This window comes from Myotis myotis, unplaced genomic scaffold, assembly GCF_014108235.1.
Source record: "Myotis myotis isolate mMyoMyo1 unplaced genomic scaffold, mMyoMyo1.p scaffold_m19_p_14, whole genome shotgun sequence".
Classification (NCBI taxonomy): Eukaryota; Metazoa; Chordata; class Mammalia; order Chiroptera; family Vespertilionidae; genus Myotis; species Myotis myotis.
This window is the reverse complement of record NW_023416318.1, coordinates 11,119,783-11,134,725: the sequence shown is the minus strand read 5'-3', so window position 1 is coordinate 11,134,725 and position 14,943 is coordinate 11,119,783. Positions and strand designations below refer to the sequence as shown.

The 14,943-nt window shown below is 56.9% G+C and overlaps 1 protein-coding gene across 1 annotated transcript; it reads right to left on the bottom strand.

The window, feature by feature from the left end:
* Positions 1-54: 54 nt before the first annotated feature.
* On the bottom strand, positions 55-13,743 carry FBXO41 (F-box protein 41). Its single transcript, XM_036334119.1, has 12 exons — positions 12,848-13,743; positions 11,082-11,292; positions 10,553-10,626; positions 9,934-10,292; positions 8,887-9,128; positions 8,513-8,628; positions 8,227-8,379; positions 7,963-8,058; positions 6,234-6,352; positions 5,905-6,063; positions 4,505-4,620; positions 55-4,360 (listed from the first exon to the last, which is right to left on the bottom strand). Exons 1-12 carry the CDS (start codon positions 13,741-13,743, stop codon positions 4,298-4,300), a joined length of 2,604 nt encoding a protein of 867 aa, XP_036190012.1. The 3' UTR covers positions 55-4,297.
* Positions 13,744-14,943: the final 1,200 nt, after the last annotated feature.

Below are 14,943 nucleotides of genomic sequence, written 5' to 3'. Positions count from 1 at the left end.
TTGACACAGACCGACAAATATGGCCACCTACCATTTATTGCCCTGAGGCAGATATTCCAGTTTCACCATCTTTTATTGGATACAAAGCCATAAATTTTCTGATGCCTGTGTGAGTCCTCTTAAATACATACACTCAGGTACATTCAGCAAAGGGCATCTATGGGTGACATGGAGCAAAGTGCTGGGATGGTGATGCCTGGTGTGGCAGAGAAGTGGGGCCACTGAAGGCCCCTGGGGACTGGAGGTACAGGCACCACTTAAACAAAATCGAAAAATGCTTTCCACTCCTCTGCCTGATGTGCTTGGGGTGGGGGAAGCCACCCTTTCACGGCTCAGGCCCATTGCAGCCTGGCTGTGCAGGGAAGGCAGGACCTGGGGTCAGTTGTGGAAGTCTCCACCAGCAGTGCCCACTAGAGCCACGCCTACTCATGCCAGCCAGGAGGCAAGCCTGGGTTACCTCAGGCCTCTGAGTTGAGTGCAAGACCCCTGCCAGGGCAGAACTGAGGCTGGAAGGCCAAGGCCAAGCCTCCCTGGGGCCATGCCAGTGGTGGCAGGTGAGGCTCGGCCTCTTGTGGGGAAGCCTGCCTGATTGTCAGGGCGGTCTTGGGACTGGCCCGGTTCCCAGGGGTTGGGGAGGGAATAGGACTTGGCTGCCTTAGTTGGCCCTGGTATTCTGATTTCTGATCTCCACCTAACCCTACACCTTATTCTCAGGCAAGGGCTGCAGAACACCACACTTGTCCAGGAATAAATACATATACACGATACACAGCAATATATACAGAAATGCAGGCCTGGGACAAGGCTGGGTGAGCAAGCATGGCCAGCAGGGCTAGAGAGATGTGCCAGGCCCCTTGGGGAGAGAAGTAACACTCACCAGGGGTGACATGCTGGGACAGATCCCATCAGTTTGAGCCCTCTGAGCACAAGGGCCCTGCACCCACTCACCATATCCTGTTATCACCCCAAGTCCAGCAGGAACTGGGTCTTTGGCACCGATAGTCACTCTGTTAAGGTCTTCCATTTAGCGCCTTAGGACTAGGATTTGGGCAGCTCCCACTTACGGCTCAAAGGACTAGAGGCAGGACCCAAAGACAAAGGACAGAGCCAAACCTTGGAGCCACAGACCTTAGGAAGGAGGCGGCTTTTCTTTTTTTGAGGCAATTCCTGAGGGGCTGGCTCAAACTCCATTCACTGGACTAGGAATACCTGAGCTGCCTTGGTCCTTCAATGGTCTCTCCTGGCAGTTAAAGCCATGGTTCTGGGCAGCCTGCTCCTCCCCCTCTGGGGTGCAGACATCTACAGCATCTCCTTTGTTCCCTGCCAGTGCAGAGGCGGCAGCCCAAATAAAGCATGACCAAACGCTCAATCCAAGTACTCGGAGTCCCCAGGTGCTGGGTTCAGGCTGTATGACAGGACGGTGGTTGGGATACCAAGTGGCCCCCACCCATGGGCCCCCTATACAGGCCTGGGCCCCTGGAGCAGGACCTGCCTTGGTTTGCTCTTTGAACCTCCTCTTTGCATCTTGTCAGGTGTGAGATAGGGGCTAGTGAAGGAGGGCTGGATCCTCCATCCGTTCCCCGTCATCAGCCCTAGCTATAGGGCTGCCAAAGAACAAATGGAGCATTCCTACCAACAAAAGCTCCCCGCTTAGCAGCAGGGCTCACCCCCCTGAAGAGAAGCAAAAAATAGCATAGAGCTGGTGTGGGTGGAGGCCTGCAAACTTGCCAGTTCTCAGCCACGCAAGCCTATTGGCCCCAGGGGCAGGTGTGCAATGGGACATACTATAACCCATGTTCCTGTTGACAGGGGCCTGGGCATGTACAATATATACTCCCATACATCCTTCGCTTGGCTGGACTTGGGGGGTTTTCTGGAAACAGCCAAACCTGTGAGAGGCAAACTTCCCCCCAGCAGGAGAGGGAGTCTTGTTCACTCCGCTGCCTGCAGTGCTGGTGGTGTGCAGGGCTGTCACACAAATGAACAAATGAGTGAATAAACCTGCTACTGACATCAGTCCTTTCTCCCACTTCAGCTCACTGTCCGGGCACTGACTTCCTTTTCCAGGGCTGATGCCGGGCTTCCCGGTGGGCACCCACCCAGGGAGAAACTGCCCAGAGCCTGTGTTCAGGGACAGAGGCTTCCTGGGGCAGAAAAGGTCCTGGTAGGGCAGGCTCTGGCCAAGCAGGGCACCCCTTTGTGCTTTGTCCAGGAGACAGGGAGGGAAGCACCTCTGATCCTGGGGTCATGTGGAGCAGGGCTTTGGAGGGTGCAGTTGGAAGGCAGGACTGATGCACCCAGAGCAGCCAGGTCTAAGTAGACCTCTGCCTCCCTCTAGGCCAGCAGAGTTGTGCTTCTTCCCACGATTCCTGGGGGCAGGGCTGAGGAGGAGTCAATAAAGCCAGCTGCTCTGGAGTGGAGATACCACACCGCCAAGGCTTCGTGCGGGACAGGACAGGGAGTTGCCAACATGACACCCTTGGTATTTGGGGATCTTCAAAGGGCAGGGCCAGAATAAGCCATGGGAGGAAAAGTCATCAACAATGGGAAGAACCGGGAGAACTGGGTGTGGAGCCAGGGAAGCGGGGTGCACCACTGAGTCTGTGGGGCCCAGCTCTGGGGGCCTCACTGCAGGGTAACCCAGGGCTGGTCCTTGATGTTCAAGCTCGGTTGTAGCAGAAAGTTGGGTCCCGGGAAAGAACTGAGAAATTGGAGGAACCCTGCCTCAGCCACCAGCTGCCTAGTGATTAGGGCTGAAAGCCAGTCCTGTGCAGGAGAGAAGGAAACCCTAAGATGAAGAATGAAAGAACTTTCCAAATGAAGGTTGGCAGGACCCACCTCAGCCACTGTGGGAGCTCTGAGGAGGAACTGGGAGACCTGAGTCTCAGTGCTGGGACCTGGTCCTGTGGGGACCGTGGGAGGGTGAGTGAAAACCCCACTTGCATCCATTCTGTGGCTTCTAAGCCAAGTGGCTCTGGCTTGGGCCTCAGAACTACCCCCAGGCAGAAAACTCCCAACCGAGCCCTTAGCCCATGGGACCAGTTCATTCTTAGCTCGATGGGCCTAGCTTCCTTAAAGGGCTACATCTTTAAGCAAGCCAGACAAGGAAGCAAACCAAACCAGCCTCCCAGCCTCGCCCAGGCCCCCATACAGAGGTCAGCCAGTGACTGACTTCCTCCCACACAGCCTTGGGGATCCAAAGGCCATCAGATTCCTGCCCAAGCACCTGGATTAGAAGGCCATTCCTGCTCTAGCCGGTTTGATGCCATGGATAGAGCATCGGACTGCAGACTGAAGGGTTCAGGGCTTGATTCCGGTCAAGGGCACATGCCTGGGTTGCAGTCTCAACCTCCCAGTAGGGGGCGTGCAGGAGGCAGCCATTCAATGATTCTCTTTCATCATTGATGTTTCTCTCTCTCCTCCCTATCTGAAATCAATAAAATATATATATTTAAAAAAAAAAAAAAAAAAGGAGGCCATTCCTTGAGGACGGGAACTGCTTCTCACAGGTGACTGGGTTAGGATTGCTGACAGGTATGGAAACATGCACCTTTTAGCTCAGAATTTAGCTCTTGTGTGTATGGGAAATGTGGTTATTGGGGGAGGGAGGTCTTGCCTATATCAATAGAAACTTTTTTCTCTTCCTGGCAATTTCCTCCTTTGGGAGAGATGGTTTCAATGTCCTGGGGAGAAAATCCGAGTGAATGTTTTGCCCTTCCAAGCCCACTCCCGCTACCTCACCTTCGGCTGACACTTGCCCAGGCTCCTCGGCCCATGTGTTATCCTCAGAGAATGTGGACCCAGTCCCCGGTGGGCTGTCTGAAGGGTTCCCCACAGAGGGCGGGGACGGAGCAGGGCGAGGAGAAGAGCCCTCCTTACCAAGTCTGACCTGCCTGGGGCCTAGCAGAGGACCTGACGGCAGGCTGGGCCTCAAGAATGAAGGCCTGCCAGAGCAGCCAAGGGCCACTGGGTGGTTATTGCAGACCCTCAGGGGGAAGACACCAGGTGCTGGTGGTGACAGCTCCTCGCTGGCTGTGCCCAGAAGGCTGCTCCAGCTGGGGATTGGGTAGGGGGAGGGGGCAGCTTCTGTCCGAGCCCCTGCCCTGAAGAGACAGTTCCCAGGGTCAGGCCTGTTGTTCTGCTATCCCAGGAGAGGACAGGAAACCGTCAAACCCTTCCTGGAAGCCAGAGATGACACCAGGCCTCTGAAGGTCTAGTCCAAATCAGGGTCCCTCTGGAAGTCCAAAGAGAGTGCCCTGGGTGGGGCTGGCAGGGGCCCTGCCGCCCCTCACCCGGGTTAGCAGCCGCCTTCCACCTTGATGTGCAGGATCTTAGAGAAGCCGGGCCTCCGTCGCAGGGCCTGCAGGGCAAACCCGGGTTAGTTCTCCTCAGGGCCCAATCCTCAGGGTCACACAGGTGAGGCGTTCTTCACATCACAAACCCAAACCCCCAGCCCCAGCCTAGGGTCATGGGGTCTTGGGTGGCCTCAGAACCAATTCCTCACCTGGAGTTTTGTCACCATGTCTTCAAACAGCTTCTGGGCCTCGGGACTGCTGGGCTCTTTGAAATAATCAGCAATCCCAATCTGGACCACAATGGACTTGAGGTTCCGGCAAATGCCTGGGAAAAGGTGGGTAAGATAGGAGCCCGAGTTTGGCAGGGCTGCCTCCTCTCCCATCACTAATGAAATCAGAACCTACTGAGAGGCAATCAAATGCCAGGCACTGAGATCATAACCAGGAGAGCAGACCCACACTGCCCCGGGGCTCAACCAGACAATGGGAGCAGGTGGAAGGTGACGTCACAGCAGAGGCTGCGGTGGACTCTGGGAGGATGCGTGGGCAACAGCTGTGCAGGAGCTCTGGGAACTTCCCTGGCAGAAGGGACAGTTGTGCTGTGGCCTGGGCATTTGGAAGTGAATTACAAAGACAGAGTAGCGGAAGTGAGGCTGATGGGTCTCGGCTGGAGCACAGAGGAGGGGAGACAGGGAGCAAACAAGTTGGGAGCTTAAGGGACCGAATGTTGCCATGAAGTCAGGAGAGGAGGAGCAGGAAGGTCAGGAGGCTGAGAGGGTCCTGAAGGTCATGATTTTGAAGGCTGAGCCGTTAGTTCTGGTGGTCAGTCCAAGGCAAGGCCATGAAGCTGAAGGGGAGGGAAGAAGAGGATCCTGGGAATAATAAGGTCAAAGAACCTTTGGTGTTCAGGACCTGAGGTCTTGCCGAGGGTCAAATGGTCTTGGATGACGGTCTCACTTTTGGGTGTGGACAGCCCAAGCTGGGCACCCATGTCCTCTAGAAGGTGGAGGAATGACCAGAGACGGAGTGGATAGCTGGAGGGAGTGGGGCCAGAGGAGGCATGACTTGCAATCTATACCAGGGAAAGGAGTCTTCCCTCTGAACTGTCCTTGGAGGCTCACACACGCCATCTCATTTAATCCTCTCATTCATTCTAGAAATTCAGCTTAGGAAATGGGGTACAGAACTCAGATGTATAGTAACCTGCCTGAAGTCACACAGCTAATAAGCAGTACAGTCAGAATTGAGACCCAGGTCAGTCAAGCCCCAGAACCTATGATCTTAACCTGCCTGCTCTCCTGCCTCTGCCCTTGGCTGGAGGCTCACATGGGGGCCAATGCCGCTGCATAGCTCCTGTCTCCAATGTGGGTAGAGCACAGGGCAATAGGTGTAGCTGAACTGAACTACCTGGGCCACATGTTAGAAGGCCTTGAATGCCACACCGGCCTCAGAAGGCATTGGTGGCAAAGCCAGGGCTAGAGCCCTGGTCAGTCTAACCCCAGCACTGTGCTTGCTGACCAGGAGTGACAGGGAGCTGGTTATGCTACCTGCTGGCAAGGCATGGTAAGAGGTGACACTTGTACCCCACCCCGCATGCCCCATCACTCACTGTTGAAATGCAGCAGGGCTTTGGGGGTGACGGGGGTGGCCGTGAGCACCAGCATCTCCAGCCCTTTCAGGCCTTCCCGGCAGACCTCAGCTGCCACCTCCTGGGTGATCTCCGACACGTGGTCCAGCTCCAGGACCTGCAGCCTCATGCAGTTTCTTGCTAGGAAGAGGAAGAGGGGAGGTGCTGCTGACCGAACCCTCCGGGTTACCTCCCGCCCACCCGATGCTCCTGCTATCACCCAGGCTGCAGCCCAGAGCTCCTCTGAGATTTCAGTATCGCGCCCATGCCTGCATCCCACTAACCCCACCCTAGCCCCAAGGAAAACTTACCGAGTGATGCCAGGCCCTGCACCCCACAGCCGGCACCCCCAACCCCCAGGGCCCTGAGGTGGGGCCAACAGCGACCGATCATCTGCAGGCAACGATTACTGAAGCGCAAGGGCTGCTGGCTGGAGAATGGGGGGAAGGAAGGGCTGTCAGGAAAGCCGCTGGTTATGTGACACCCCGAGCCTCATCCTCCTTTGGGATCACCTTCAGGCTCACCCTTGGGCAAGGGCCCCACCAATCACCCCAGCTGCTCAAGTCAGAAACCTGGGATCATCCCTGACTCCCCGTCCCCCATCTCCTGCCAAGACCCATGGATTCCGATTCCTGAATAAGTCTTCAACCTACAGTTCAGACCATGATCAGTGTTCATCTGTATTATGACTAGATGACCTGCTGCTAAAGGTAAGCCAGTCATTCCTACATTCCCTCACTCAGTCATTCAACAAATGGCTGTAAGTATCTACTAAGCCAAGAACAACTGAGCTAGGCCCTGGGGATGTAGTGGTGACAGTACAGACATGGTCCCTGCCCTGGAGGAGCAGACAGTGGGGTGAAGAGGGGCACAAAGAATGTTACTTGTCTGATGTAACCCCATTTTTTAAAAAATATATTTTATTGATTTTTTACAGAGAGGAAGGGAGAGAGATAGAGAGTTAGAAACATCGATGAGAGAGAAACATCGATCAGCTGCCTCCTGCACATCTCCCACTGGGGATATGCCCGCAACCCAGGTACATGCCCTTGACTGGAATCGAACCCAGGACCTTTCAGTCCGCAGGCCGACGCTCTATCCACTGAGCCAAACCGGTTTCGGCGTAACCCCATTTTTTAAGATCTAAAATCCCCAATCGCTTCCCAGCACTTTCTAGATAAAAAATGCAAAAATCTAAGCCCCTTAGGCAAGGCCTTCCTGACCGTTCCCGACCTGCCTTTACACACTCACTGCTGGGCTCTGCCTACCACTCACACCAAACTGGCTGTTTCCCTGAACAATGCATCCCTCAACACTCGCCCAGGCCACAGACATCTGTCACACCCTTGGTACCACAGATGTGGAACGGACATTTCAGCCTCTGCCCTGAGAACCATGAGTCTCATGGAGACTGAAATATAGAGAAACTGTTGCAAAGTGGGCCATAGCAGGGTAGGGACAAGGTGCAGTCGGAATGAAGGCAGGAGAGCAGTGACAAATTCTCCCAGGGACACTGGAGGGCTTGGGAGGAGCTGTCACATGAAGAGAGGGCTTGGAGGTCAAGGTGCAGGGAGCAGAAAAGGCTGACATGTTCGAGGAGCTCCTAGGAAAGCCATGAGTGACACCACAGCCTGGACTCACCAACCACCAGCTCTTTCGTACATTTATACACTGACCACTCTAAACTGCCTTTCAGGTGCCAAACCAACCTCCCTAGTGTTCACGCCTCACTCACTGTGGGCCCTGTGGGCTTCATGGACACATCTCATTTGAGCCAGGAACAGTCCTAATAAAGTCAACAGATCCCTAATATCACCTTTTCTTTGCAGGTTGAGAAACTGAAGCACAATTGGGTTGCCCAAAGTCATACTCTATAACCAGGACATGATGTTAAGCCTTGCTCCTAACACCTAAACACAGTTTGATGAATGCGAATCTGGTCTCCCCAACAGACAACCGATTGAGTGGGCCTAGATCTGCTCAGTCCTCAGCCGCAGACCCCACCCAACTCTGTCCCCTCCTCACCCAGCCAGGGCTCACCAGGGGTGAAGTGGCGCCACCTGGAGGGAGACTATCTCTCTGCAGCCTGCGCCCAGGGCCCAAATGACCTCATGGCCAACGGGATCTGTGGCGCTCCTGTTGAGAAGAGACAAAGCTGGGGCCACCCACTCTCCCTGGTGGCCTCTGCTCCCTTCCCTGAGGCCACAGAGCTCTTGGGTCTCTGCCTGAGAGCCCTGGGTGAAGGGTATGCAGAGCAGAGCCGAGGGACCCCTCTTGGGGATGCTTCCGGTGGGATGGACCCACCTGTAGGTGACGGCCTGCAGAGCGCGGCAGTAGCAGCTGGCCAGCCAGAGCGAGCGGTCAGTGAGGATGTTGGGACAGTGGGAGATGCGCAGGATCAGCAGGTTGCCCCCCGCCGCCTTCAGCAGGGACTCCAGCCCCGCTTCCAGACAGCCCCTGGGGATGGCCAAGAGGTCAGGGAGAGGCTTGTGACCCCCTCCTGCTCTGAGAAGCATCCCCACAGAATCCTAGGTCTATGGCCCAGGAGCATCCTCCCACCCACGCACACACCCACCCACCACGGCCTCACCGGGTGCTCCGGGCATACTCCTCCTTGCTTTCCTTCTTGCCCCGCTGCCGAGGCTTCAGGTTCTGCAGTGTCAGCGAGTGGGCCTGGGTGCACCACTGAGCCAGCATTGCCAAGAACTGCAGGGAGAGAGGGGTGACCGGGGGTGAGGGGCCTGAACTTGGTTGGCTGGAGGTGGACCAGCTCTAGGATAGGAGCTCCATGAGAGCATTTTAGGAAACCAGGCAAGAGTTGGGGGTCTTGTAAGGACTGCAAGGACCAAACCTGGAGGGACCAGATGCTGGAAAGCAGGGGGGGGGGGGGGGGTGTGCGTGCGCGTGTGTGAGTTCACAGCAGGGATGAGTGGGAGGGCAGGGAGAGTGGGCAGAAACAGGTACCTTGGAACAGACTCGGGCATTCTCGAGCAGCACCCGCGTCCAGACAGCAGGGTGGCGGGCCACAAAGCGCCAGTCGCGGCAGACCTCGGCGGCATGCAGGAGGGTGCGGGTGTCCAAGTAGGTGAAGATGCAGAACAGGGCGGCTCGCATCTTGAGGATCTCTGGGCTGATGACCTCATTGGAACGTGAGGGGCTGCCCCTCTCTGCTCGCCGACCCCGCCCACTGCCTCCCTCAGAGCGGGCTGCACAATACCAAAGGGTCAAAGGTGAGTGTGGAGGGTCAAAGGCCAGCATGGCGATGTAGGGTAGGAGCTGCAGGAGCCCTGGGCATGGGGGACCCATGCTGGGGGACCAGTGCCTTGGGAGAAAGACAAGGGCCTCTGCATTCCTCTCTTCTGCGTCACCCCGCCCCTAATTTTGCAAATTAGAAAAGGCAGTCTTTCCTCAAGTAAATTATTTTTAAGATAATATGTCATTGCATAGTCTGAACTCACCCCCGAGATGAGGCAACTGAATCAGGTTTGGAGAAGGAAAGTGTTTGGAGGGTTAGGGTATGGATGGACAGAAATGGGGCCTCTGGGAGCAGAGGCAGGTGAGAGGCTGCCCAAAGCAGTCACAGGGACAGCCCACACCCTGACCGGAGCCCTCTCACCTCCTGGCCCTCACCCGTCCGCGTATGTGCATGGCCTTGTTTCTATAAGGGAAGGCACCCCTCCTCCAACTGCTTCAGGGGCCACAGAGTCCGGAGCCAACACCTAGCTACTCTCCTGTAAATGTCAGTGAACCCACCACATAAATGGAGCCCTTTTGGTGTGGCACCCTTGTGCACAACCCAACCGGAGTGCCCTGTGCTGCAGCACGCCCTGCCGCAGGAGGTCCTGCCGGGCTGGCAGGGCGCTGGGTGGGAGTGTCGTTCTCACCGTGGGAAGTCTGGGCTGGGGAAAAGGAGGTGCAGGAGCCCAGGAGATGTGCTGCCTCAGCCGTGTCTTCTGAGAGGGCCTGCACCAGGGGAAGCCTGGCCTCTCTGCCCACCCCCCTAGGACTCACCTGAGAGCCGGCAGCTGCTTAATGGCCCAGCCACAGCAGGCCCAGGGCGGGGGACGTCCGAGGGGCCCTCAGCCTCTGACTCGGTGGTTCGGGAGCCCACGTCCGAAATGTCACCCTCCTCGCCCTCCGTGCTGTGCCGGCGGGGTCTGCGCTGCCAGTTCTGAATGGCCTGGCGCCGCAGGCCTGAGCTTCGAGGGGCCTGAGCCCGCTCTGAGCCACCGTTGGTAGCCGGGGCCCGTGTGCCCACACCCCCAGGGTTACTGTCCTCCGGGGCCCCTTCTTCTGGCCGGGGCAACTCCAGACTGTCACTGTCATAGCAGCCTGAGCTCTGGGATGCAGCTGGGACGCGGCTGGAGGCCCTACGGTGGGGTGGAGCAGATGGTAAGGAGGAGAGGCACCAGGCCTGCCAAACTCCCCATCCCACCCCTAACGCTGGCCAAGGGCAACCCACCCACCCTACTTTCCAAGAGCCCCCTCTGAGTGTGGAAAGGCAGACGGACAGAGGGGACCCAAGGAGGATGGGGAGAGGGGAGACCAGCCTCCAGACAGGTCAGCCATTCAGTGGGCCAGGGTGAGGGTGGGCTGCGTGGGGGGGCAGGGAGGTGGGCCCGAGGCTTACCCTGTGCTGGGAGAGGAGCCATGCCGTGACACCGCATATGTGCTAGGCATGGCCATCCCCACGTGGTGTTCTCGCTGTGGGCCCCCAGAGCAGGAGGGAAGGAAAGGAGGGCAGAGGAGGCAAGAGGATGAGAAGGAGCAGGTAAAACAGGGAGCAAGATGGAGAGAAGAGGAGAGAGAAGAAGGAAAAAAGTTGGGAAAGATGGACAAATAGTAGACAGACAGCCGAGAGGCAGGCTCGCCAGCCGCCTCCGCATACCCACCCCGCACCCCAGGCCCAGCTTGTGGCTCCTGGGCTCTCATTTGCAGGGATGGGCCTCTGAATCACACCCACTACAGCCTCAGGGGCCTGCGCTTCTGCCACCTCAGAGGGGCTCCCCTATTCCTTGACCCCCTACTTCAGGCCTACAGTCTGCTCACGGGGAAGAGCCAAAAAGGGAGCATCCCAGGGGGGATGTCAGGCCACACGTGAGGGGAGTTTGTGGAAATCAGGTGTGCGGGTGGAGGAGGGAAGGGCGATGGGCACTCACCACTCTACCTGGGCCCCGGGGCCCGGGCCCAGCTCCACGGCCCAGGCTGGCACTCGGTGTGCTGCCGCAGCTGCTGCTGATGACCTGCAGCTGCCGTTCGGCACGGTCAGCCCGCTCCAGGAGCTCCTCGATGAACTGCTGCAGCCGCAGCTTGGCGCTGGCCTCCCGTGCCGCAGTCTCCTTCAGGAACTGGTCGATCTGCACCACCTCCCTGGGCCCGGAGCAGTCTCTTACCCCCGTGCCTCAGCCTGTCCGCCCACCCACCCTCTAGAGGAGTCCCTGGCCAGTGGGGGAGCAACATGGGGCACAGCTGCCCCCGGTGTCTGCTCATGGTCACATGGAAAAACATAGAACAGGCCCAGGCACACTGTCCCACACAATGGCACACACAGAAATGCCAGCATAGCCCTAGCCAGCTTGGCTCAGTGGATAGAGCGTCAGCCTGCGGACCGATGGGTCCCAGGTTCGATTCTGGCCAAGGGCACATGCCTGGGTTGCGGGCTCGATCCCCAGTAGGGGGTGTGCAGGAGGCAGCCGATCAATGATTCCCTCTCATCATTGATGTTTCTATCTCTCTCTCCTTCTCCCTTCCTCTCTGAAATCAATAAAGAAATATATTTTAAAAAATAAATAAATAAAAATTATAAATTGTTTAAAAAAAGAAAGAAATGCCAGCATATATTCTGAGTTACACACTCACACCCCACTCACCCAGCCCCACACAACTGGACATCCCTGTGCCCCAGGCATACTCAGTCACACACAGCCACCTCCTGCCTCCAGACACACTCACAGACACACACAGTCACACAGCCAAGTACGCAAAGTCCAATACATAGCCCCACTCAAATACACGTATTCATGTTCATTCGCAGGCACACAGTCTGAGAAAGGCACAGTCTCACCAACACATTCAAACACCCCCTAACCCCACCCCCACCACACACACATGTTTCAGAAACATTCTCAGATGCAGAAGCACACTTCCCATTGCACTACCACCTCCGGGAGTTCCATGTACACACAGCACACTTAAGGGTCACAGAGTATTTACTCCCAATTGCACTCACAGTCGTTCATGCATCCACTCAACATTGACTGAGCACCTTCCTGGTGCCAGGCACTGTTCTAGGTACTGGGGACACAGCAGTGAATAAGCAGAGAAAAATTCCTGCCTCCATGGAGCCTGCATCACTATGGGGACAGATGCGTAACACCTACATATTTCATCATTCTACACTTAACCAGAGACATAAGGAGAGGCAACAAAGACTGAGGAGGAGCAAAGAGACAGAAGGAGATCCCAGGAGAGTGTCCTGGAAGCCAAGTGAAGAATGTGTTTCACCGGCCGGCCTGGCTCAGTGCTTGAGCATGGACCTATGACCCAGGAGGTCACGGTGCGATTCCTGGTCAGGACACATGCCCGGGGTTGCACGCTTGATCTCCACTATGGGGCGTGGAGGAGGCAGTCGATCAATGATTCTCTCTCATCATTGATATTTCTATCTCTCTCTCTCCCTTTCCTCTCTGAAATCGATAATATATATATTTTAAAGAACATGTTTCAAGATCATGGACTCACAGTCCTAAACACAGCCATGACACTGTTGGCCCCACAGGCAACATCGTTACATGCTCATGGCCTCACACACAGACACACTCATTGCCACACTCACGGTGATGGCAGTAGCACAATGACTCACAGGGTCACCCACTAGGGAACAGTGCCGGGCACATTCACCCACGGGGCGCGGCGGGCCACTCACTGCTGCTTGCGGCTCAGCTCCTGTTCCTTGTGCACTAGGTCCTGCTTGAGTGAGGCCAGCAGCTCCACGCTCACGTCCACCTGGCGCGAGAGCTCAGACGCACGCTCCTCCAGCTCCTCCTTCTCGCGCCCCAGCCGCGCGCTCTCCTGCCGCGCCGTCTCCAACTCCGCGGCCTTGCGCTCCAGTTCGGCTTGCAGCCGGCCCACCTGGCCCGCGATCTTCTGCTCCACCTCCTCGCTCAGCCGCTCCAGCCGCCGGTCCACCTCCAGCTTCTCCAGCGCGCGGATCTTGAGGCGCGCCAGGCCCTCCTCGTAAGCCACATCGGCGGGCGAGGGGGAAGCGGGCGAGGCGGTGGTGGGCCCGGGGCACGGGCTGGCGCCGGGCGGCGGCGTGGAGCACGCCGAGGAGGCCACGGACTTACGGGCGAACAGCTCCCCCAGCGGGATCTCGATCTCGCGCAGCGCGTAGCGGGCGGCGGCGGCGGGCACGAGGCCAGGCTCCGCCAGCTCCTCGCAGGGCAGGCTGGCGGGCACCAGGTCGCCGGGGAAGTGGGCGAGGGGCGCGTGGTGGTGGTGGTGGTGCAGCAGGTGGGGCGTGGCGGGCGCCGGCCCGGCCGCCTGCTCCTTGCCCTGGAAGGACGTGCTCTCGAAGACCTCGCGCCGGGCGCCGGGCACCGCCAGCAGGGCGGCGGGCTCGGGCACTAGCGGGAAGCCAGACGCCGCGGCTGCTGCTGCAGCCGCTGCGGCACCTTCGCAGATACTGTTGGTCTTGGAGAGGATGTAGAGGGTCTCGTACGTGTGGCTGTACTCCAGGTGCGCTCGCAGAGACGACAGGCTCCGGAAGCGCTTGTGCTCCCCGCAGCGGGGGCAGCGGTACGGCAGGTCCAGCGAGGCCATGGCCCCGCCGCCCCCGCGGCCTCCGGGCTCCACCGCGGCCGCCCCGCCGATCAACCGGGTGCACTCATGGGGGGCCGCGGGTGAGCCCCCCTGCGGGATCAGGAAGGCTCAGGGCACCCGCGGGCAGGGGTGAGGAGGCTAGAAGAGAGGGAGTAAGTCTTAGGAAGGGTTTCTCAGCTTCCCTTCCTCACACCCCGTACCCCGTACACGTGAGGAAATTGACTTTCCATGAACAACATGTGCCCAGAGAGACCCAGAGAGGGGCGAGGGGAAACCCATGGCCGGACCTCCCAGAGGGGGCTGGCTTGCTGTGCTACCCGTGCAAGGGCCTGTGCATGTAGGAGAGCGAAAAACAAAAAGAATTCTTTAAGAAAAAAAAAAAAAAAGGCATTCATTTTGCATGGCCGGTATGCTCAGTGGGTTTAGCATCGTCCCATGGACCAAGAGGTCCCAGGGTGCGATTCCTGGTCAGGGCACATGCCAGGGTTGCAGGCTAGATTCCCAGTGTGGGGTGTGCAGGAGGCAGTCATTAGATGTGTCTCTCATTGACATTTCTATCTCCCTCTCTGAAATCAATAAAAATATATATCTTTAAAAAGACATTCATTTTATTTATAATAGTTCTAACCTGGATATAACCCAAGTGCCCATCACCAATAGAATGAATAGACTGTGGTATATTCATATATTCATAATGGAATAGTAACCCAGCAGTAAGAAAAGGAACCATTGGTACATGCAACAACATGGATGCAAGAAGCCAGACCAGAGTGCACACTATAGGATTCGATATACGTGGAGTTTAAGAACAGACTAAATTGGAGATGACAAAGTCAGAATGGAGGTTACCCCTAGGGGTCTCTATGGACTGGAAAGGGCAGGAGGGAACCTTATGTGATACAGGTGTATACATATGTAAACAATCAACTGTATACTTGAGATTCATGCACTACATGTACCTGACTGGATGTATGTTACATCTCAAAAAAAATTCTTAAAAGATGGGCTTATTTCCATGTCATGCAAACCACACCCATAAGACAGACTGGACAATTGGTACCATGATGCAGTGACCAAGATGTCACCTCACCTGACAATACGCCTGTGTGTGTCACTGTTTGTTCCTGCCCTCTGTACCCTGCTCTCCAATCCCTGCCACTCCGGGCACCTAGGTCCTCTCCTCAGATTTCATTGCTAGGT

Excerpts from the sequence above, each read along its gene's own strand:
- FBXO41 (XM_036334119.1), bottom strand. The coding sequence starts at position 13,743 with ATGGCCTCGCTGGACCTGCCGTACCGCTGCCCCCGCTGCGGGGAGCAC. Across the intron at positions 10,293-10,552 it reads GGCTCCTCTCCCAGCACAGG|GGCCTCCAGCCGCGTCCCAG; the intron begins GTAAGCCTCGGG and ends ACCCCACCGTAG. Across the intron at positions 6,353-7,962 it reads GTGGCGCCACTTCACCCCTG|CCAGCAGCCCTTGCGCTTCA; the intron begins GTGAGCCCTGGC and ends CCCATTCTCCAG.